Source organism: Astyanax mexicanus, chromosome 10 (assembly GCF_023375975.1).
Source record: "Astyanax mexicanus isolate ESR-SI-001 chromosome 10, AstMex3_surface, whole genome shotgun sequence".
Classification (NCBI taxonomy): domain Eukaryota; kingdom Metazoa; phylum Chordata; class Actinopteri; order Characiformes; family Acestrorhamphidae; genus Astyanax; species Astyanax mexicanus.
In genome coordinates, this window is record NC_064417.1 from 43,220,007 (window position 1) to 43,241,415 (window position 21,409).

Below are 21,409 nucleotides of genomic sequence, written 5' to 3' on the forward strand. Positions count from 1 at the left end.
ATATGAACACAATATGGCCCTAAAATAATATGTTATTTCTTGGTATTTTTGCGATAACAATAGACTTGGCAATATGACAAAAAAAAATTTCAAGAATACACTACTGCAATAAAAGGAAGCTAATTACATGACGGAGTCTAGGGTTAGTCTGGATATGAGCATGCACTGTTCTAAAAACTTTCTTTTTTTATCTTTTCCAGAGAAAGACACAAAAGTGAGTATCAAAGATCGTGCCCAGAACATGAATGAGGTCAAGACCACTGTACAAGAGACAGCAACACATGAAGTCAAACAACTAAAGGAGACTTTAATCATCAATAAAAACAATCTAAAATCACCATCCCTTCTTAATCATCTCACTCCTGAAGCAACTGTTCTTGATAAACAAGAGTTTGAGGTTCATCAGCCCTCACTTACCATTCTCCCTCAACGGACGCTGCTCGAATCTAAGCCTATTGTGGATAATCATGTCTCAGAACAGGGCCAGCAGTGCAATGGAGATATTCCTGGCCGCAGTTCTCACCTATCCTCTGAGCTTTTAGAAATGGAGCCAGACACTATGGAATTTAAGCCTGTTACTACAGCTGGACCACCACTATCTTCACCCTTAATCAGGGCAGTGCGGCAAGCTCAACCTCAGCCACCATCCCCAGCAGATCCTGCACTTGTGAATGGTTCCAAGCAGCAAAACCAAATTTCCAATCATGCCCCAGTCAATTTTGAACATACCAGCCACGTGAACCTCAATGACAAAGCCCCTGATTCCCAAAATGTGACAAAACCAACAGAAACTCCTGTGGATACAAAAGTTGAAACGTTTAAAATAGAGAATACAGCAGAAAACCAATCCAAGAAAGAAGAAAAGTCTGTGGTCAAACCTCCAGTTCCCCCAAAACCCAAATCTGTTCGTTGTCAACCATCATCAGCCTCAGATATTATTGCTCATCCTTTACAAACTGAAAGCAAACAACATATACCACCAAACGGACTTTCCTTGCACCCCTGGTCCCAGCGGAACGGGACCACTCCAGCCCCTATTCTCAGTAAGGGTGTCTCACTGAGCCATGAGAATCTTAGAAGTGAACTAAAAACTGAGAACACTACTGTCAAAGGGACAAGTGCATCAACAACTCCAACTCCCACGTCCACCCCAGCGTTATCCCCGGCTGCTTCTATCAGAGGGTCTGTTAGCATGGACCCCAAAGATCCTTTTGGGATCGGGATGAGTTTACCAAGCAAAACGTCTTCTGGGCGTCTATCTGCTTCAGCACTGAGAGGAAAGATCCAAGATATGCCTTGGTATCTTACAAGATCACAGGAAATTTTGGGTACTATTGCACTGAGCGGAGATAAATCAACAGACACGAAAGAATCAAAGGAAGAGCACACAGAATCTAAGAAGGAATCACCAAAGGCCACTTCAGTACCTTCTTTGAACGACTGGAAAGAGAAAGATGCTGAAGTTGTCGTTGTGAAACTAAAAGATGGGCCACAAGAGGTGAGTTCTCTTGTAAAAGAGTCCAGTGAGATCTCTTTATCTGGTCTTCCAGATGTGAGGCAAAATGGGTTGCGAGACTCCATTGAACTCCTGTCGCACTTGGGAACGTGCAAGCTGGAACAGCCCCAGTCTCAAAAGGTCATTGGTACGCAGGATAGCTTTGAAACGCCCATGCCGGAATCAAGTCCCAGCACACCGCATCGGGAAGCTTGTGGATGTCATACTGTTTATGCCAACTGCTTCAGCGGGGATGCTGAAGATGTCTGTGGCTTTGATGACGATCTGACAGTGTATGAGTTCTCCCGTCAGAAACGAATCAGCAAACCACCACAGACTGCATGTACAGCTCCGTCATCCATCTGTGCCCCTTCGCCAAACATCCTGTCACTGCTCAGGGACTCTCCTCGTCCCCTGTCAACCTCTTCAGAGCTCAGCCCCCTTCTTACCCCACCCCGATCACTTGAGTCTCGACCGAAGGGGCGCTCCCCCCTGGACGATCCACTTCGGGACCTTCAGGGCAGGCGGTACCTGACAGGCCCAAAAGGTACAGGGCTTAAAGGGGGCTACACCTCCCTCCACAAAGACATAGACGAGCTTTTGTTGGTGCTTAAGAATGGAGAGACCGCAATAAATCCTCCATGCCACAAAGGGCAGTGTGAAAAGGGCAAGAACGGACACTCCTTTCCAGAAACGGAGCGCTGCCTGGTGCAGGCCGAGGCACGGAGGCTGGCGTCAGGATGCCAGCGTGCAACACGTGTCGGTTGGGCACCAGATGACGCCCTGCTCTCTCTAGGCAACAGCTTTGGAGCTCTGGTGCATCTGTCAGCGGCTTGCCTACGAGTTTCCTGCTCAGACTGTGGGGGGTGCCATGGGGATATTGACGGAGCTGAAGCTCTAAGGAAGCTTCAGGAGATTGTGTGTCTGTACAAGGAGTTTGTGACGGCTGTGGAAACGGCCCAAGAGGCGGAAGGTGTTAGGCTCTTGGCCAAACAGTGCACGGTTCTAATCTCCTCAGTGTTCTCGCTCACACAGCTCTTCAGAACACATACGCCAGACACGGACAGTAGACACATACCTCTGAACTTTTGAACTTTTCTGAACATTTTGTGTGGAACTCGAAATCGAGAACTCGAAATGATGAGAACCGTGTTCCGTCTTCTTGCATTTAAAGACTTTTTTATGTGTGCTGGCACACATGACATGAACGTAAGTGCCGTATATACAGAAGACACGTTGACTTATGCTCATATATACACACACACACACACACACAAACACAGCAAAAGTAGAACTTTTATCCTCAAAAAAGTGTTGGTCTTGCCATGTCTCTACTTCTGAAAGTACATGGGTTATGCATTTATTGATATATACAGTAGCTATTTTCTAACTAGTTCTTCTAGTATGTACAGTATGTATTCAAGGACTTATTTATTTTTACATACTTATCTGTGTGCACCGTGGATTCTAACCTACACCCACATTCAACTTTTGTTTTTTGTTTGTTTGCGTTGGTCTGTGTAAATTCCTACCTCTTTTGTCTATTAACCGTGGAAACCTGAAAGACATTGACAGTATTATTATAAGGATGTCCCTTTGTTTCGGATTATTTTGGTCTGTTGTGCTGCTCTTCCTCAGTGGTCTAGGCATGGTACTTGATAAGGACAATACAGATGCCAACCCATTAAGGCCTCTACATACTTCTTGCAAATTGTGGTTTGCAAGTGTTGCACAAATCTTAATGCTTCGCAACTGAACTGCTCTTGTCTTTTTTTAACAACCAGTCACAGGTGTTGTCGAGTAGTTTCTTTGTCTGCGGAGATCTGGCAGCTTCTATGTGTGTGACACGGCAAACAAAGCCCCGGCACGACATCTGCAGCTGTTCAGTTTCTCCTCAATAACGTCACACTGGTTGCCGAAGCCAAGCGAACGTAATTTCTGCAAGAAGTATGCTGAAGCCTTTACTCCTATTCTTATCTCCTCCCCCATGTGTACATACAGCAAGTGCTAGGAAAGATGATTCTAAAATCCCAGTTAGCCTATAATCATGCCCAATAATTTAGCCGTTCATTTTCCAAAGGATTTATTTTTATTGTCCGAGTGAAAGCTGGATACGAATGGGGTATGAAGGCAGATGGTTGGCCAGAGAAATAGGATCTTTCCAATTTTATACCTGTATGTCAACATATATGTGAACGTTCAGTGTTTAGTTTTTATATTAGCCAGTTACCTGACTGTTAATGGTAGCGATCTGTTTTATCCAAAGACATTCTAGCACTAAAGAGGTGCTTTTTCATAACAAACCCATCAACACTTACCCATAACACCAGTAACACTGGACTAATTTGATTAACACTAGTCAAACTACACTTTCTTCACTTGTCCTTATTTTAATACTATGCAAGAGTCACTGATACAATGATTTATAGCTGATGTTTTTCCACATATCGTTCTTTCTTAGCATTGAGTTGAGTATTTTGTACGGTATATATGATCAAAACCGTTCAAAACCGTTCTTGATCACTAATAATTTAGTTTTGATAAGAGGGCTTCCCTAAAAAACCCAAGCCTTATTCTTGGTCTGGAAGGGTTTTTTTAAGAAAATATCCAAGGATCAAGGTCAAATTGAAGCAATTATGCTAATGCAACACGGATTCCAGTTTGCCTTTTGCTGATTAGAGGAAAACAAATGACACATGTTGCCAAGGATCTTGTATCTTAGGGCATTTATCACCTGTATTTTGTCTGCTCTGGTTCAAATCACTTAAAGAGGTTGTACACTAGGAGTATTTCTCTCTGGTATTGTGTGGTGTGGTTGGTTTTTTAGACAGGGATTGGGGGGAATCTAAGGACATCTAAATTATATCACAACAAACCACAAAATGAGTAAGTGTAGGAATTGGTCTGTGTTCTGGACTAGTGCAGATTTCTGCGTAATATAATTTGCATATGGCATTTGTTCGTAACTGTTGTAATTATAACTCATTGGTTAATGATTAACATACCAGGTTAAAATACACTGGCAGAACAATTTTTGCCAAGTTTACAATACACAACTCTCAGTCGTGTCTAGATCATTTTTATTACACTACACAACTTCTTCTAATTGGGATTTTTTTTGTCATTATTTAGTCGTTCGCACACTACGAGTCTGACATGATCTTTTACCAGGAGAAATGCACCAGGAGGAACATAGACAAAAAAGACATTACACAAGAATTGATGTGATGGCACATTTTTTTTCTTTAAATATAAATGTATGACCATAAAAAAATATGCTTTTCTTACAAAAGTATGGACAACACAGCTTTATAAAGGCATGTGTATAACTCTTCTCACCCCTGTGCTCTGCACTCTCATTGGCTGTAGCTATTTGCTACACTGCCTTCCATAAAGGACACCTTTCACAGTACTAGATGTAGAGCTGCAGAGCTGTAGAAGTCCAGAGATCAGACCTGCTAGATATTTGTTGGGAGCTTTTGAGGCACTCATCAGCCATTATTCAGATCAAGATTTTACTCCTAAGGATTGAGGCAATGCCAAGAGATTAAGTTAGCCTATCTAATTAGCCTATCTAATATAGACATGCCAGGTACAACTGATAGTTTGGTAGGACTGAGGTAAGACCCCCAATATGTGTTTATATTGTTAAAATATTACAATTTATGAGATGAAAAAAAATAAGTTTCGGAACTTTCTGTGCTGCCATTTAACATTCCTCATCCCACCCTTTCGTGTGTGTACTGGGAATACATCATAGAAGGCTAGTATTTCCACACACAGTAAACATGAGTGCAGTGCTAATGTGGTAATGATGGTGACCGGCAGCATCCGGTTAAAATGATCCATGCATACAGTCAAACAACTCTGGCAAAGTGAGAACATTTTATAATTCTATTGGATTAAGGTCAGATTAGAAACATTTATACCACCACAGCCAAACTCTTCCAGTTTTCCAATATGAACCAAGGGTGTGGGAAAAAAAACGAACCAGAGTCAGATTTAACCAGATTAAAAAGTGCAGGTGTGAACGCGCTCTTAGTTCTGCTACCATATCAATAGATTTAGGCAACCCCAAATCTATCAAGTTCTCCTTCACATTTAGTAATATGAGGTTACAATGTTAAAATGTCATAAATTCATGGTATTATAAATAGGGCACCTTCAGAGGAGGGTGGTAAACTCTAGTATGGTCGTTATCAGTAGCATTCTGAGTTTGATAATGTTTTGTTGTTTCCTGAAGAAAGGTAATGCCTGATGGGCGAATCTGTGTAACAGGGCCTGGTTCTTCTGTAGATCAGTGCGAAGAGGCAACAGAGTGCTCTGAATGATGAAGATGATGATGACCAGATAATGTGGCTTACTCCTTAAAGCTCATTGATCTACTATGACATGAACCATTTTCAGCGCTTAACTGAGTTGATTACGTTAGTGAAGAGCTTCCAGATGGCAACAGCACTGTCTCTCCCGCATAAACACACACACATACACACACACACACACATACACTTACACGCACAAAGCCCTCGGTTGGTCAAGTCAGATGTTGCAAAGTTATTTTGTTTGAGGCAACAGGTCATGAGAGCAGAGGAGAAGATGAACAGACAAGGGAAAGGAAGAAGGAAGTAAGAAGGATGTTTTCTTATACTAACTTACACCAGTACTGAATTTGATCAAGTGATCTGTTAATGTTTTATAATTTTGTAGCACGCCAGCACAAGTTATGACACTAATCTCTACACTCTTATCAGAGAGGTCTCCTATCTGAACTACCTGAATGAGGACAAAAATGAGCCTAAATGTCCTGTTGTGATCAGTGATGCTTGGGATGGAATGGATGAAATGCTTGATCTTGACTGTAGCAAATGAGAAAAAGAATGAGAAATTGAGAAATGTGCTGAATGGTATGTGAGAAAAAGAAAATGTGGTTGAGAACAGATTGTATTCAGAGTGCGCAGAAACAAAGAGAGCAAAACATTGTCTGAAGTGTAAAGTAAGAAAAAAGAACAGGAAGGGACAATCCTGAAGTCATTTTGCATTTCTTCTACTGCATCAATAATAAAAGGATCAATTTGAATGAAACCTGCTGTGGAACTGTTGTTTTTCCTCCATGCTTTAAACAAAAACTGTATCTGCCTCGTTGTTTAGTTCAGCCTATCAACTTTGAAGCATTGCAGCTGCATATATTTAGTATTTATATATCATATTGTCGCTGTCCAATAAAAAAACAAGTGTATCGAAAACAGCAATGTACAAGTCAATGTAAAAAAGTTTATTTTGAAGAATTTCTATTGGTCCTTACATCAAGAAATTTTGAAAGTCCGAGGGACAATTAATGTGTACAAATTATGTAGTAAACTAAAATCAACAAAAAAATTTAAAACACTACCGCCTGTGAGCATGGCTCCTGTTTCATTTAAAATTAAATCTCACCTGCTCAAGCTTGCGTTTCTGTCCTTAGCAAAGAAAATGAGTTTACAAATTATTATATTCGTCATGAAGTTGATTATGTAGAATAATTGTAGCAACCCTGTATCAAACATGCCAAAAAAAATCATGGAAGATCATACTAGTTCTTGTCCCATGACATTTGGCATGCCAGTGTACACTCAGATTTATGCACAAGCATATCCACAATGTGAGATTGATTATATATAAGACTTAAGTTTGTGTTTAAATTCTTTTACAAGTCAGGTAGAAAAAAATACATATAATATTACATATAAAATAATTGAGCCCATGCAAAAATACATGGGGGGAAAAAACAGGATATGCTATTTAATTCCTGTGCAGAACTATTTGAGTTGAATGATATTGTCTGTACAGTATCATTTAGCAGCCACCATGCAGTGATACAGCCTAATAACTCAATCATATTTTAGTTAAAACATTTTCAGTATTTCAGTATACACAGACTGGACACTGTAACCTTGCAGAACAGACAACCTGGAATGATACTGTTCCTAGCAGAACTTACTCACTGCAAATATGAGTGAAGCCAGAGTAAATATTTGAAAAGAGCTGCGGTGTTTAGCAACGCAGACCAGACCATTGTGCTATCTGATTAAAGAAAACGTCTCAATATCTGCTTGTGGAGTGTTAATCCACTAAGAGGTGTGAATTAGAAAATTGGGTTAAGCTCAGTCTTTCTTATTGTCCTGTCGGGTAAGTCGTTAACTAGGACGTCCATTTAGTGATAAACTAATAATAGAGGGACTGATCTTTGTCTCTAAACCCTAGAAACTGAATACAAGGTCTATGCATTAAAGGACCACTATGTAACTAATTTTTAGTAGTAAATGATAAAATGATCAGGATGTATCATCAGATATTAAGGAAACATGTTGAGTGAAAGCACTGGCAGCTCTTGTCAGCAGGGCTTCAACAGTACGTTCCTATTTTAAATGTGCAGGCCGTCCCGGGGTTGTGTTCTTCTGACTCCTCCTGCTGCTCCTTCTCCAACACTAACTCCGCCCACTGAGGTTGCCAGCACTACAACCAGTGTTGCCAACTTAGCGACTTTGTCCCTATATTTTGCGACTTTTCAGACCCTCTAGCGAACTTTTTTTGTAAAAAAGCGACTAGCGACAAATCTAGTGAGTTTTTGTGGTGTTATTGGAGACTTTTGGCGACTCTGAGATGAACACGCGCTCTTCAGTTACTGTCCTCCGCGCTGGAGCGGGCGCTGCCATGAGCCCCGCCGCACACCACTCACAGTGCAGTCCCACACTCTCTCACACTCAGAGCACACACACACCGCTCCATCAACACACTGTAAATGAATCGCGTGTGCCCACAGCCGCCGCTGACTGACCCCGCCCCGTATTTACAGAGCAGAAGTATAAATATAACTGTGTCTTCAGTGTGACACGAAAAGAAATCACTGAATTTAACTCACTTTGTCACTCACCTCATTCACCACATAGCCTGTCATTCACCTCCTCTACAGTGTCTGCCTCTTTATAAAAAGCTAAATATCTACTGAACCATTTAACAATTTGTCTATGATAGGTTTAAAAATAAAGAAAATGTAAAAAATAAAAATTAAATAAAACAAAGCTAAATACAAAGCCAAAAAAAACAAAGCTAAATATCTATTGAACCATTGAACAGTGTGTCTATGATAGGTTTAAAAATAAAGAAAACTTAAGAAAACGTAAAAAATAAATAAATAAATAAATCAAAAATAATAAATTAAAAAAAAAAAACGTAGAATAGTTCCGGCTAACTGCTGCTCTTATAATAACATTTAAGAACATGGCAAAAAAACTAATTAATGTAATTCACGTAAAAATGAAGTTATTGTAAAATGAAGTTACTTTCCTTACTGAGGAGTTGGCAACACTGTCCCCACCGAGGTTGCCAGCACTACAGCAGCGCAGCACAGCAAAGGAGCTAGCAGAGCTGGTTCAGTTAAACCTCAGATGCTACACAGATTTAAAAGCCTTCGCATGTCTCAAAAAAGCTCAGTGATCAAAGCAGGAATATAACAAGAGTGAATATTGGCAGTGAGTTCGAACGGTGGAGACTTGGAGCTCAAATAAACTACAAGATTGACCCAGAGCTGCTACTTTTCTCTTGAACAGGGAAGCTAACTGGCTAGCTAATTCAGTCAGGTACTTTCACGGAACCGTGGTCAGACACACCGCAGAGCTCGTGCGGTCCGACACATCGCAGAGCTTTAGCTCTCCCTCGTGTAACATCCAGTCAATATAACTCTAGATACAGGTTTTAGAAGAGTTTAGAATTGCTGTATTTCTCCTCTCCTCTCGCTCATACTCTCCGCCTCCTACTAGTCTTAAAGTTGTGTAGATTCAGCCTGCTAAACTTGACAACCCAAATAAGTTTTGTGGCTGGGGAGGGGTGGGCGGGGCAGACTACTCTCTGTGGTGTTTTGAAATTGGACTGCTGTAGCCATTTCACACACTCGCTCTCAGGTCCTACATACTGCACCTTTAACCCTTTGATGCATGGTGATCACTATTTTTCTCATTTCTCACTGCATGTTTTTTGGGGACAGTTAAAAACGTTGTGCACAGGAAGTGATGTAAAAACTGTAGCTTTTAAAGTAAAGTGGAGTGTGGAGCTGTGTTGGTAATCGCTCCCTATTACAGAAATAGTCCACTATATGGTGTGTCATCCGCAGTGTAGTGCTGTTCTAAATGTCAACAGAACATTTTATTCCCTATAAAGTTTACTATCAAACACCCATGATGCATTATACAAATCTGCTCAAAGAGTCCTTCGCTTTAGAACAGCCTTCCGTGTTGTAAAAAAATTGTACACAAGCACAACATAAGAACAATAACAGCAGGTGCTGCAGTGTTGCAGCTCCAGTGTAGTCTTAAAAAACAGAAGGATTTATAGAACAAGCTGCGGTGCAGCCCTGCTAAAGCTTTCTCTGTGTGTGTAATATTTTTTGTCTGTCTGTGAGGCTGTTCCTGTCTGTTTTTGTCTTCCACTGCTGTTTCCAGTTGTTTCCTTCATCCGCTGGCTACTGTACGCTCTCTGGCAGAGCTGGAGGACTCCACAGAGGCATGACGTCAGGCTCGAGAGGCACTCAAGCTCAATAATTGAGCCCATTATGTCAGCAGAGGTTATGTAGAGGGAGTTTAAAAAGCGTGTCACTAGAGCTAAGGAGCTGTGTGTGTGTGTGTGTGTGTGTATGTATGTGTGTGTGTGTGTATGCACATTTTTTATTTATTGTACAATATATATGGAAAAACTTAAATATTTTTCCTTTTTTTTTAAACATTTCCTATTTCATAGCAAGATGAGCCTATGAACAAGAATGAGCTGATAATTCAACTTTTTAAGCAGTTCCATAAGCTATTCATCCATCCATATGCAGTTTTGAAAAAAATAAGAGACCACTTCAGTTTCTGAATCAGTTTCTCTCATTTTGCTATTTATGTTCTATAAACTACTGACAACATTTTGCCCAAATTCCAAATAAAAATCTTGTCATTTAGAGCATTTATTTGCAAAAAAGGAGAAATAATAACAAAAACAGTGCAGAGCTTTCAGACCTCAAATATTGCAAAGAAATTAAAGAAAACAAGTTCATATTAATAAAGTCTTAAGAGTTCAGAAATCAATATTTTGTGGAATAACCCTGGGTTTTAATCACAGCTTTCATGCATTTTGGCATGTTCTTTTCCACCAGTCTTACACACTGCTTTTGGATAACGTTATGCCACTCCTGGTGCAAAAATTCAAGCAGTTCAGCTTGGTTTGATGGCTTGTGATCATCCATCTTCCTCTTGATTATATTCTGGAGTTTTCAGTTTGATAAAATCAAAGAAACTTTAGGTGGTCTGTTTTTTTTTCCAGAGCTGTATATTCATTGACTGTATATTCATTGAAGAGTGAAGCTTTTATTTTTCTTTTCAAAATTAGCCTTTTTACCACTCTACCCAAACACCTATTAGCAACACCTTAGCAATCACTTGGAATACCTTAGCAACTGCCTAGCAACCACTTCAGAAAATATAGCTACTGTCTAGCAACTAGTTAGCAACAGCTTAGCAACCACATGGAAAATGTTAGCAACTGCCTAGAAACCACTAAGCAACACCTTAGCAACCACCTGGAATATGTTAGCAACTGCCAAGCAATAGTTTAGCAACCACTTTAGAAATTATTGCTTTTTCTCACTCTCTCTCTCTACATCTGTATTTCTCTTTCTCTTTACTTTGCCATTTCTCACTCTTTGTTTCTCTACTTTTCTCTCTACTTCTTTATTTCTCACTCTTTCTTTCTCTCTACTTCTCTATTTCTCACTCTTTCTTTCTCTCTACTTCTCTCTCTACTTCTCTATTTCTCACTCTTTCTTTCTCTCTACTTCTCTATTTCTCTACTTCACTCTTTTTCTCTGTGTGTATTTCTCTTTCTCTCTACTTCTCTATTTCTTGCTTTCTCCTTTTTACTTTTCTCTCTACTACTTCTTTTTTTCTCTGGTTCTCGATCTCTCCTTCTGTCTAGTTCTCTACCTCTCACTCTTTCCCCCCCTCTATTTCTCGTTCTTTCTTTTATTGACATTGCTATTTTATCCACAGTAACTTTGGCATTCCACTATTTAGCCAAATGTTTTTGGACTCTACAACACTTTAATCACAATTTGCAAATGTATACACTCTAAAAAACAGAGGTACGAAACGAGTACTTTTTTGTACTCAAAGGTACACTCTTCATAATTGTACCCTTAATGGTACAATATTGGTCTTTACAGGGTCAGATTTGTTCCCTCTGAAGTACAAAGTCATTTCTAACAGCAATAAGTACAAATTTGTACCATTTAACCAGCCAAAGGGTACATTCAGTATTCTGTATCACTGTACTAATAAACAATATATATTTTATTTGCACATTTTTTTATTTGAAAGCCAGACAATTTTGCATCATGAAGTTCTTGACACATATTTAGTTGATGATAATCTATACTGGTATAAAAAACATGGATACAAAAAAGGACTTTCACTGAAAGGTACTTTTTTGTACCTCAATATAAGGTACAGCCCCATCGACAAGCTTTGTACTCTTTTAACCCTTGTATGGTGTTCATATTGTTGTTACTCAGACAGTGTTCATGGGTCTGGTGGACCTGCTGCATTTTAATGTTTTAAATTCTGCAAAATTATGCGATTCTACATTCAAATACTCAAAAGATGCTTGCTTCACCTAAATTACAAGCAATAAAAACAGCTTATATTGTTAATATTTGCCCTTTACCTTTCTTATGTTACATTTGTTTTAAACAGTGCTACTTGTTTTCTGTTAGTTTTTTTTAATAAAATGGAAAAGAAAATGAATTAAAATGGTATGAGTGGAAAATTTGTTCATTTTTAAATTTACAAATGAAGCAATGTTTTTCTCAACTAATTTTAATTTATTTGAACTTCATTAGAATTTTTACACAAGCTGAATATAAAGTAACCATGTCAGTCTACACAACACACCATACCCACTGAACACATTGCCTTTACATACAAGACTACACAACACATGAGGGGCAGAATTTTACTCTGAGTGTGTTGCATTTGTCCTTCTTGTACTTGATGTAGGTATATAGTGTTTTCTTTGGTTATTTTGTCCACCCCTCCTTTTGTGGCATTATAACCCAGGATGATCTCTGGTTTTTGATGCTCCTGGCTGCAGATTCGCACATTTCTGTGCAGTGTACTCATAAGCACCACATAGGATACCAGGGAAGTGTTGGCTATGTACACAAACTTGGAAGAATTTACAGACCTGTTCTTTATATTCAGCAGTTGGGAAAGAAGTGCCGGCTTGTTTTCTGTATGGTTCCTACCATGATCAACTTTTTTTTTAGGAGCTCCTGTCTCAGCTTGTGCAATGTACAAAAAGTTTTGCATGTGAGTCATGTCCAGGACAACTCTCATTCCTTGATTTTTCTCAGGGACTCCATCTGGCTAAAATGTACACATGTAAATGGAATAGGTCCATCTTCGATCAATTTTTCTCTAAAAACAGGCCTTCCCTCTAAATAAGTGCAATTCAGAATAATATTTTGGGCGGAATCTGAGATAAAAAGCTAAAAAAAAAAAAAGACTTGATGTCCTGTACCGGAGAAACTGCCATCCGCCAACCCTAGTCGCATTCTTATCGCATTGGGCAGCTATGCATGGTGGCTCATTTTTTGGGCAAAAGAGCATTCAATTTCTGACAGGTATCCATTGAATTCTACAACAATATTAAAACCTTGTACAGGAACGACAGGGGCAGAAACAAAACACACACAAACTACACACCCAGACAGGAGGAGAACAGAGGGAAGGTACACACCTTTATTACCCCCGGGTCCAGTAGACGCGAACATCCTGTATGTAATATAAATGTGTAGGGGGGTGTACAGTGTGTGTTCATCAAAAATGTGTTCTGATATATGACCCAAAGTCAAAATGACCCAAAGTCAATAAGTTTAAGTTAGAAATAATATTTAATTGTATATTTTTTCCTTGATAAAAAATGTAAATGGGTCCCACAGACCCGAACACCACACAAGGGTTAAGTACTAATCTGTACTTACTTTTCTTAGTGTGTACTAACAAGCTTACTTTTGTTACATTACCTGTGCTCGCGTTAAAAATATAAAAATCTGCAAATGTTCCCCGCGGCCCCCCTCCTTTATTTATTTTTGCTTTATTTTTTCGGCTCTTTAGATGATTGTACCCAGCTCTTCATTAGAAATTCATAAGTGGCAGTAATGATGCCCCACGACGTAACGGAACGCAAAACATTTAGGCCGCCCCCTCTGTACAGATGGAACAAGCTCCAGTTCCTTTCCTTAAGCACAGTGTGCAGCAGCCGAGGAAAGCCCACAAATTCCCCACCTACCTGAGACTGCGCCCTCGATTTGACCACGTTCATAGGGTAGAACAGCGTGCTGATTCCCCCACCCATCAGCGCACCGCTGACGAAATCGTTCAGCAGGTGACCCTGCTGGGTTTGGGCTTCAGGCAGCAGCTCCTTGAGGGGTCCACGCAGGCCGAAATACAGCATGCTGCACGGCCCGTTTCGAAACAGGACAGGCGTCAGGCCACGGTAGCACTCCTTTACCCCGTAATCCCTCAGCAGGGTCTTGAAGGCGTGCGACGTGCTCTTGAAGCGAGCGTGATGCTTGTGGTCCTGAAGCAGTGTCTGCACGCGCTCGAACGGCACCATAACAGCTTCAGATGTTCCGGCCATAAACGCGGCAGCGCTGCGGGTGAGCTGCTCGGGTATCTGGGTGTCCTGGGTGTATTTGAGCATAGGGCGCGAGAACTCCTCGTACAGGCCGAACATCAGGCCAATTGTAGTGATCCTCTGCATCAGCGGAGGCAGTACGCCACGGTACAGTAAGTGCCTTCCCTCGCCCTTTAGCTGCAGTAAGGACTGCGTGGCCGAAAAGCCGTGGAGCTGCTGGCGGAACATCACCTTCTGGATTGGGAAAGTGACGAGTATGTTGATAACGGACGCCGCGGAGCCGCACACGTAATGCTTCCACGTGCGGTCAGAATCATCGCTAGCACCCATAATTCTAAAACGTAAGTGATCTACAGTATCTGTCTGCTCAAAGTGTCATCACCAACTCCAGTCCACAGGCCTCATATAGACGGCGGCCGATGACGTCATAGATTCGGGGCGGTGACGTCATAGCCGCGGCGGCTCATGACTACATAGTAGTAAACTCAGGCCCTGCAGATGACGAATAGATAGATGTGAAGGGGAGATTGTCTGTATAAAGGGAGGGAAAACTTACATACAGCAGTATCTGTCAAATTTATTAAAAAGACTATACAGGAGCACATGCGGAATTAATGATTTTCTGAACAAAAAATGTTTCAGAAACCAGAATATTTTAATTTGGATTCTACTTATCTTTCTTATAAGTAGCCCCATGTACTGTATTTATCTTCAAGGACAGATCTGCACACTGTTGCTATTATAATCAAAGTGTTTTCATGAGGGAGAGTCACCTGGCATAGTTTTCTCAGCATCTTGAAGGAGTTTCTGGAGGTGCTGAATAAGAGTTGCTGCTTTTTCTTTTTTTTTTACGCTGAAAGCTCCAGCTCATCCAAAATCAGCCATCTGAGGTAATCAGGTTTGGTCAGGAGATTGTGGAGAACACACACAGTTTTTTACTGTTTACTACCCATTTCCATTTGTTTCCCTTAATTGTTTTCATGTCTTTAATATTAATCTACAATGTATAAAATAAATTAAAGAAATGAGTGAAACTGAATGAGAAGGTGAGTCCAAACTTTTGACTTATACTGTTTAGTATATACTAAAACTAGATATGACTGAGCTCCCTCTGTGTCTTCGACTTGCAATGTTGTACCATTACCTTACAAAGACACCAGGAAGGCTAAGCTATTTAATATAAGATATAATCTACAAATTTATATAGACAATTAGCTGTAATTTATTATGGGGGTAATGCTTGAAGCTAGCTAACATGCCAGTATTTGAGCTCAGTGTTTAGAGGGACTTACCTAGCTAGTTAAATTAATAACCGCCTCATCCTCCTTAAACAGTAGTCACTTTAATACAGAGTATGTGGACAGTAAAATTGTACTGATGTAACTAATTTAACCACTAATTCATTTTTTTTAGGTTTTGCTCTCTTGGTACCCCATTCAAGCTTTTAACATACAACATTAATTCAGACAGATACAGAACAGCAAATATAATGATACTAATTATATGGAATAGTGAAACTACACTTGAGTATTTCATTTGGCTTTGGCAAAAGTCATGGGATATCTATATCTAGTTCCTGTCCCATGACGTGTACTGAAATCCACCCCCCTGAATTGTAACAAGAAACCTCAGAAAATAGAGCAATAACAAAAATTACAACACAACAGTGTAAGAAATCAGGAGTTCCTCATTTACTTTTCACATACAGTAACATGAATATTTTAGTCATTACAAAACAAAACACACACACTAGCAATCATACAATTAATCTGATCACAAGCATTAAGTGAAGAGGTGTTTACATCCGACTTGTCGACACATCTAATGTTCCTCCGATGTGCTGTTGATCTGTTACACCAAGAGTTAAAGAGCTAAAGGCACAATACGTACGATTTTCTCTCGCAAGTTCCACATGATATAATTCCTGATAATACTTACAATCAGCATTATTATCACCAACCACTACTTTCCTTTCTGTTTTAACATTGACCTCTTGTGGCTTTCTCTACGTTCCCCAAGCCTTACATCTAACCATCTTCCTGACATTACCCTCTAATGATAGCACTGAGAATTCTCAGTGTATACAGTTGTCAAGCACCCCCAGACAGTACAAATATTCTCTCCATGACCCTGTCTGGATATATGGGGATATTTTTTAAAAACTGATGTTTTCCCTGCGTTTTGGTGTCCCATCTACATTCATTTTTATGTAAACACAAAACATGCAGGTTCCAGTCCGAATACCAAATATCTTCTTACTCTTCATATAGTGAACGATATAAGACTAGATTTCAAATTTCAGCACATGAATTAAATACTGTTTAATCACAGACATTTACTGCTCTGTTTAGATTTAAAATCTGTAATTTTGTGACTTGCACAGTACACTACTTAGGAAGTAGTGTGTAATTTAGGGTTAAACCCCTGCATTTTCTTCCATCCTTGTGGTGTGTTAATCTCTCTTTTTGGGGTACTAGCACATATACATATACATGCAATGAGGCATGCAAGTTTCATCTCAGGGTGTACAGAAATATATTGTGTTGAGGCCTAAGTAGGAGCAAAAAAAAAATACATATCTGGACTGCCTGACGGTCCCTGAGGACTGATTTATGTATCCCTGCTCCTAACTGCCATGTGTCCAAGCACATGGCTGTAACCCCCTGACCACGAGGAAGATGCAGCTGTATACATTCTCTTCCATTCCTCTCAGAAGCTAATTCCAAATAAATACGTTTCCATGATGTGCAATGGAAAATTAGACGTATTATGCCTTTAACAATAAGAAAATAAGAAATGCACTACGGATTGGACACTGAATGATGGTCTGGTGTGGTCCAGGCACCAAATTGTGCATTGTATTAAAGGGGAGATCCATTGTGAAATGGACTTGGGTGTAGTGAAACATGATAACGAGTAAGAACTTACTTCTTTGGTAGAACTATTTAAAAACAAGGCACTGAGATTTTTAAAAGTGCACAGGTAGTTTAGTAAAATGGTTGTTTATACACACAGTACCTTCAGGTAGTTCTCCGGATGCCACTACCTTGAAAGTGAGTCATGATAACTCACATGATGAGCATGAACAAAAATACAGCTGGTAAGACATGTGAATACTTGCATTAGTTCTGGACTGGAGTTGGCAAAAAATTTCAAGGATCTGCTCTTTCACTACCTATCCATTTATTTGTGCTCATCAATCGACTTATCATAACTTATTTTAAGATGGCGGCATCTGGAGAACTATGTAATGGTACTGTGTGTATAAACAGTGTTTTTAATAAACTTTCAAAAGTTCTCAGTGCTTCGTTTTAAATGTCAGGGCCCTCAGAATTCTACCAACGAATTGTAAAGCTACTTTCTTTGCATAGGCAATGCTGTGCCTTGATCACTAGGACTTTAAGCCTGTTGCATCAGTTACAATCACTGTATTTCAAAATGTTGGGGGTGAACAGAGGTGGGCTTATCATGTTTCTTTACACCTGAAGTACTGATACATTATACAACAAAAAAAAGGACCACCTCTTCACAATTCACTGAGACATAAACTTTGTTCAGTCATGTAACATTATGATTCGTAATCCCCAATTTCAGGTCTTACAGACCACTTTCTGATCTGAGAGTAGTAAGGACATTAAAAGGTGTATGTAAAGGATCAGAACATATTATTTCGCCAAATATGAGGGAAAAAAAAAACATCCAGGCAATACAACACTGAGCGGTCTCGTATTTATTACAGAGGTCCCTTACAAAGTGCAGTTCGACCTGTCCATGAGTACAAAAGGGATCGGCAGTGTCCAAGATGTCAAACATTGACTGTGCTGTGGCAAATAAAAATGTTCAGCTCATAGTGGGCTTTTCAGAAAGCAGGATTTGTCAGTTAATCACATAACTTGAGCTCATAAAGTCAATCCTGACTGTCCAAATACGAAATGTTTAATACAACTCGTACCACACTTTGGGCTAAAGTTATCTGGCTAACTGAGAAATCCTACTTTGTCAAGTGCTATCCTCATCACCCACACCCAACACCCCTCTCCCACCATCTCTTTATCCTCAGATGACTTTGAGCAAGAGTTCATAAGTGGCATTAATGATGCCCCAAGACAGCAGTGATCGATGGAAGTTAAGGGTGGCCCCACGAAACAGTGAGACCAAACTCCCACCCCGTTCCCTCCACACAGTGGACAGCACCCACGAACAGGACACAAACTCCCCACCCACTTGAGCCTGGGCCCTCGATTTTACCACATTTAGTGGGTAGAATAAGATGCCCAATGCTGCACCCAGCAGCCCACCACACACAAAATCGTTCAGTAGGTGACCCGTCTTGGTTTGGGCTTCAGGCAGCTGCTGCTTGATGGGTCCACGCAGGCCGAAGAACAGCACGTTGCTCGGCCCGTTGCGCAGCAGCACGGGCACCAGGCCACGGTAGCACTCCTTTACCCCGTAATCCCTCAGCAGAGTCCGGAAGGCATGCGGCGTGTTCTGGAAGCGAGCGTTATGCCGGTGATCCTGCAATAGTGTCTGAACGCGCTCAAACGGCGTCAGAGCAGCTTCAGCTGTGCCGGCCAGAAATGCGGCAGCGCTGCGGGTCAACAGCTCTGGTGACCCGCTACCACAGGCATACCGAAGCAGCAGGCGGGAGAAGTCCTCATACAGGCCAAACATGATGGCCACTGTGGTGGTCTTCTGCAGCAGGGGAGGCATGAGGCCACGGTACAGGTTTCGCAGGCCCTCGTGCTGGAGCTGCCGCACAGCTTCTGTGGCCAACACGCCGTGCAGCTGCTGCCGAAACAGCACCTTTTGGATAGGGAAGGTGATGATGATGTTAGTAAAGGCAGCCAGAGCACCACACACATAATGTTTCCCTCTGGGCTCAAACACGGCTCCTCGGCCAGGCACAAAAATCGCCCCGCTTTGACTCAGCTTGCCCTGCGGCGTGGTGGACGGGGCCTGGGGTTGCCGGGCTGACTCGGGGTCCATGGTGGTGATCGCCCCCATGGGAAATCAGGCATGCAGCTTGCTGTTACGGTGGAATGCCACATCCATGTGAAGAGAATGTCTGAAAAGGGGTCAGAATTTTTAAATCTGCGTTAAATAATAGCACTGTATTCCCAAGATATAACACAATTACAAACATGATTACACAATTAAACACTACTATCAAACAAACATTTGGACACGCCCTCTTATTCTATGTGTTTTATTCTTTTTATGATTCTTTTAGGTCACATAATTCCATATGAGTGTTAATTGTTTTCATGTATTTAATATCTACAAAGTAGAAAATTAATGTAATAAAGAAAAACACTGCATGAGAAGTGGTGTGTCCAAACCTTTGACTGGTAGAATTTCTTTAATTAAATTTATGAATTACATTTACAGCATTCACAAGGACATGAATATGAACCATGTTACTAACAAAAAAGTAGTGTTAAAATCATGTTAAGGACTTTTACTGTAGTAGCTTAGTATTGGAGTGTTGTAAATGCCCAGGCTGGGAAGGCCCTATAGCCTGCCACAGTTAATTATACTACATTCAGGGCACAATACATTCAAGGTTGCTTCGATTTATTTAATATAATAATGTACAAAATATTTTAATTACAAAAGTAGAAATGTAGAAAATAAAAGAATTAAAATAAAGAAGTAAAAGGAAAACATAAAATGAGAAGGTATGTCAAAACATTTGACTGGTAGTGAACAGCATTTCTGTTTTTGTTCAGATACAGATCCTGTATCTGGGCGTAATTTTTTTAATACTACATATGCTTGCTGCAACTCCACTGATAAGATTAGTTATATAACTAGTGTTAACAGAATCAGGGCACAGTCCAACAGAGCCTAGTGTTAAGCTAAGCTACCTGATATCACAAGACTAATGTGCTTAACAAAGTAAAGTCTAGTGAGCAGAGGAGGCTCACAGTTAAGTTAGTTACGTGTGTAACTAGTTAGGTAAACTAACCATAATAATGGACATAAAATAAACTGATCCAGGCCTTTTTTTATGCTAACACAAACATACAGCTCTGGAAAAAAAACTAAAGAGACCACTTCAGTTTATCTGATATTGCTATTTATAGGTATATGTTTGAGTAAAATGAGCATTGTTGTTTTATCCTCCCAAATTCCAAATACAAATATTGTCATTTAAAGCGTTTATTTGCAGAAAATGAAAAATGGCTGAAATAACAAAAAATGCAGAGCTTTCAGACCTCAACTAATGCAAAGAAAACAAGTTCATATTCATAAAGTTTAAGAGTTCAGAAATCAATATTTGGTGGAATAACGCTGTTTTTTAATCACAGTTTTCATGCATCTTGGCATGTTCTCCTCCACCAGTCTTCAAACTGCTTTTGGATAACTTTATGCCACTCCTGGTGCACAAATTCAAGCAGTTCAGTTTGGTGTGATGGCTTGTGATCACCCATCTTCGTCTTAATTATATTCCAGGTGTTTTTAATTTGGTTAAATTTAAGAAACTCATCATTTTTAAGTGGTCTCATTTTTTCCAGAGCTGTAGGTTAACTTAGCTACACACACCCACTACAGGCTACAAAACCTACTCATTTAACCAAACCTTTCTGAGCTAGAACTGTTTTTTAATCCTCACAATTCACATATCTAGCTGATTTAATTCTATAAAAACTGTTTTTAAACTTAGCTAACTTAACTTACCTTGCTACATTGGCTTAACCACAGAATACAGTATGTCAGATTCGAGCTAGTATGCTAAGCTAGTTAGCTTAGCAGCCCTGACATTGGCTAAGGCTGCAGTTAGCTGCATGTTCAGGCCGGGGACGAGTCGTGACTTGCCGCCCCCTCCTTCCAAACAATCCAACCATACGCATGATTTAACCCCCAGACCGAACAGTCCCCTACACAGCCCGCTTCACAGCCCCATCTCCCCGCTGTTTACCTGCACTGCCGCGCTGAACTGTAGTTTTGAGGCGGGTCTCCGGGGAAAAGTCGTCCCTTTGACAGGTCGCGCTATTCTTCTGTCACTGCGAGGCTCCGCTCCGGCGGCCGCTGCGCCGTACTGACGCCTGCTGGACTCTACACATACATACACACACCATATATACTGTACATACAGTACCAGTCAAACGTTTGGACACACCTCTTCTATTTCAGTGTTTTTCTATATTTCTATTATTTATTATTTTCTAAATAGTAAATTAATATTAAGCTAAGAGTACAGTGTGA

At 40.4% G+C, this 21,409-nt stretch overlaps 3 protein-coding genes across 5 annotated transcripts in view; 1 reads left to right on the top strand and 2 right to left on the bottom strand.

Annotated features, from left to right (window-relative positions):
* frmpd1b (FERM and PDZ domain containing 1b) overlaps positions 1-6,577 on the top strand; it is a 56,186-nt gene extending 49,609 nt beyond the window's left edge. For both annotated transcript variants that reach the window (XM_049483832.1, XM_049483833.1), the window contains one exon: positions 201-6,577. In XM_049483832.1, the coding sequence (XP_049339789.1) occupies positions 201-2,587 (2,387 nt within the window). In that variant the 3' untranslated portion in view covers positions 2,588-6,577. The remainder of the gene's footprint in view (positions 1-200) is intronic.
* A 3,245-nt stretch (positions 6,578-9,822) lies between these two features.
* On the bottom strand, positions 9,823-14,558 carry LOC103033718 (mitochondrial nicotinamide adenine dinucleotide transporter SLC25A51). The gene has a single exon (XM_007247494.4). The coding sequence runs from the start codon at positions 14,528-14,530 to the stop codon at positions 13,658-13,660; it is 873 nt and encodes a 290-aa protein (XP_007247556.3). The 5' UTR covers positions 14,531-14,558; the 3' UTR covers positions 9,823-13,657.
* A 1,311-nt stretch (positions 14,559-15,869) lies between these two features.
* LOC103024841 (mitochondrial nicotinamide adenine dinucleotide transporter SLC25A51) lies at positions 15,870-21,263 on the bottom strand. 2 transcript variants are annotated; one of them, XM_007247469.4, is made up of 2 exons: positions 21,123-21,263; positions 15,870-19,265 (listed from the first exon to the last, which is right to left on the bottom strand). In XM_007247469.4, the coding sequence occupies exon 2, from the start codon at positions 19,202-19,204 to the stop codon at positions 18,257-18,259; it is 948 nt and encodes a 315-aa protein (XP_007247531.3). In that variant the 5' UTR covers positions 19,205-19,265; positions 21,123-21,263; the 3' UTR covers positions 15,870-18,256. The 2 variants fall into 2 exon arrangements, with proteins under 2 accessions (XP_007247531.3, XP_007247532.3); XM_007247470.4 differs by lacking the exon at positions 21,123-21,263 and adding an exon at positions 20,882-21,096.
* Positions 21,264-21,409: the final 146 nt, after the last annotated feature.

Bases quoted from the DNA above. Each gene is read 5' to 3' on its own strand.
- LOC103033718 (XM_007247494.4), bottom strand. From the start codon at position 14,530: ATGGGTGCTAGCGATGATTCTGACCGCACGTGGAAGCATTACGTGTGC.
- LOC103024841 (XM_007247469.4), bottom strand. From the start codon at position 19,204: ATGGGGGCGATCACCACCATGGACCCCGAGTCAGCCCGGCAACCCCAG.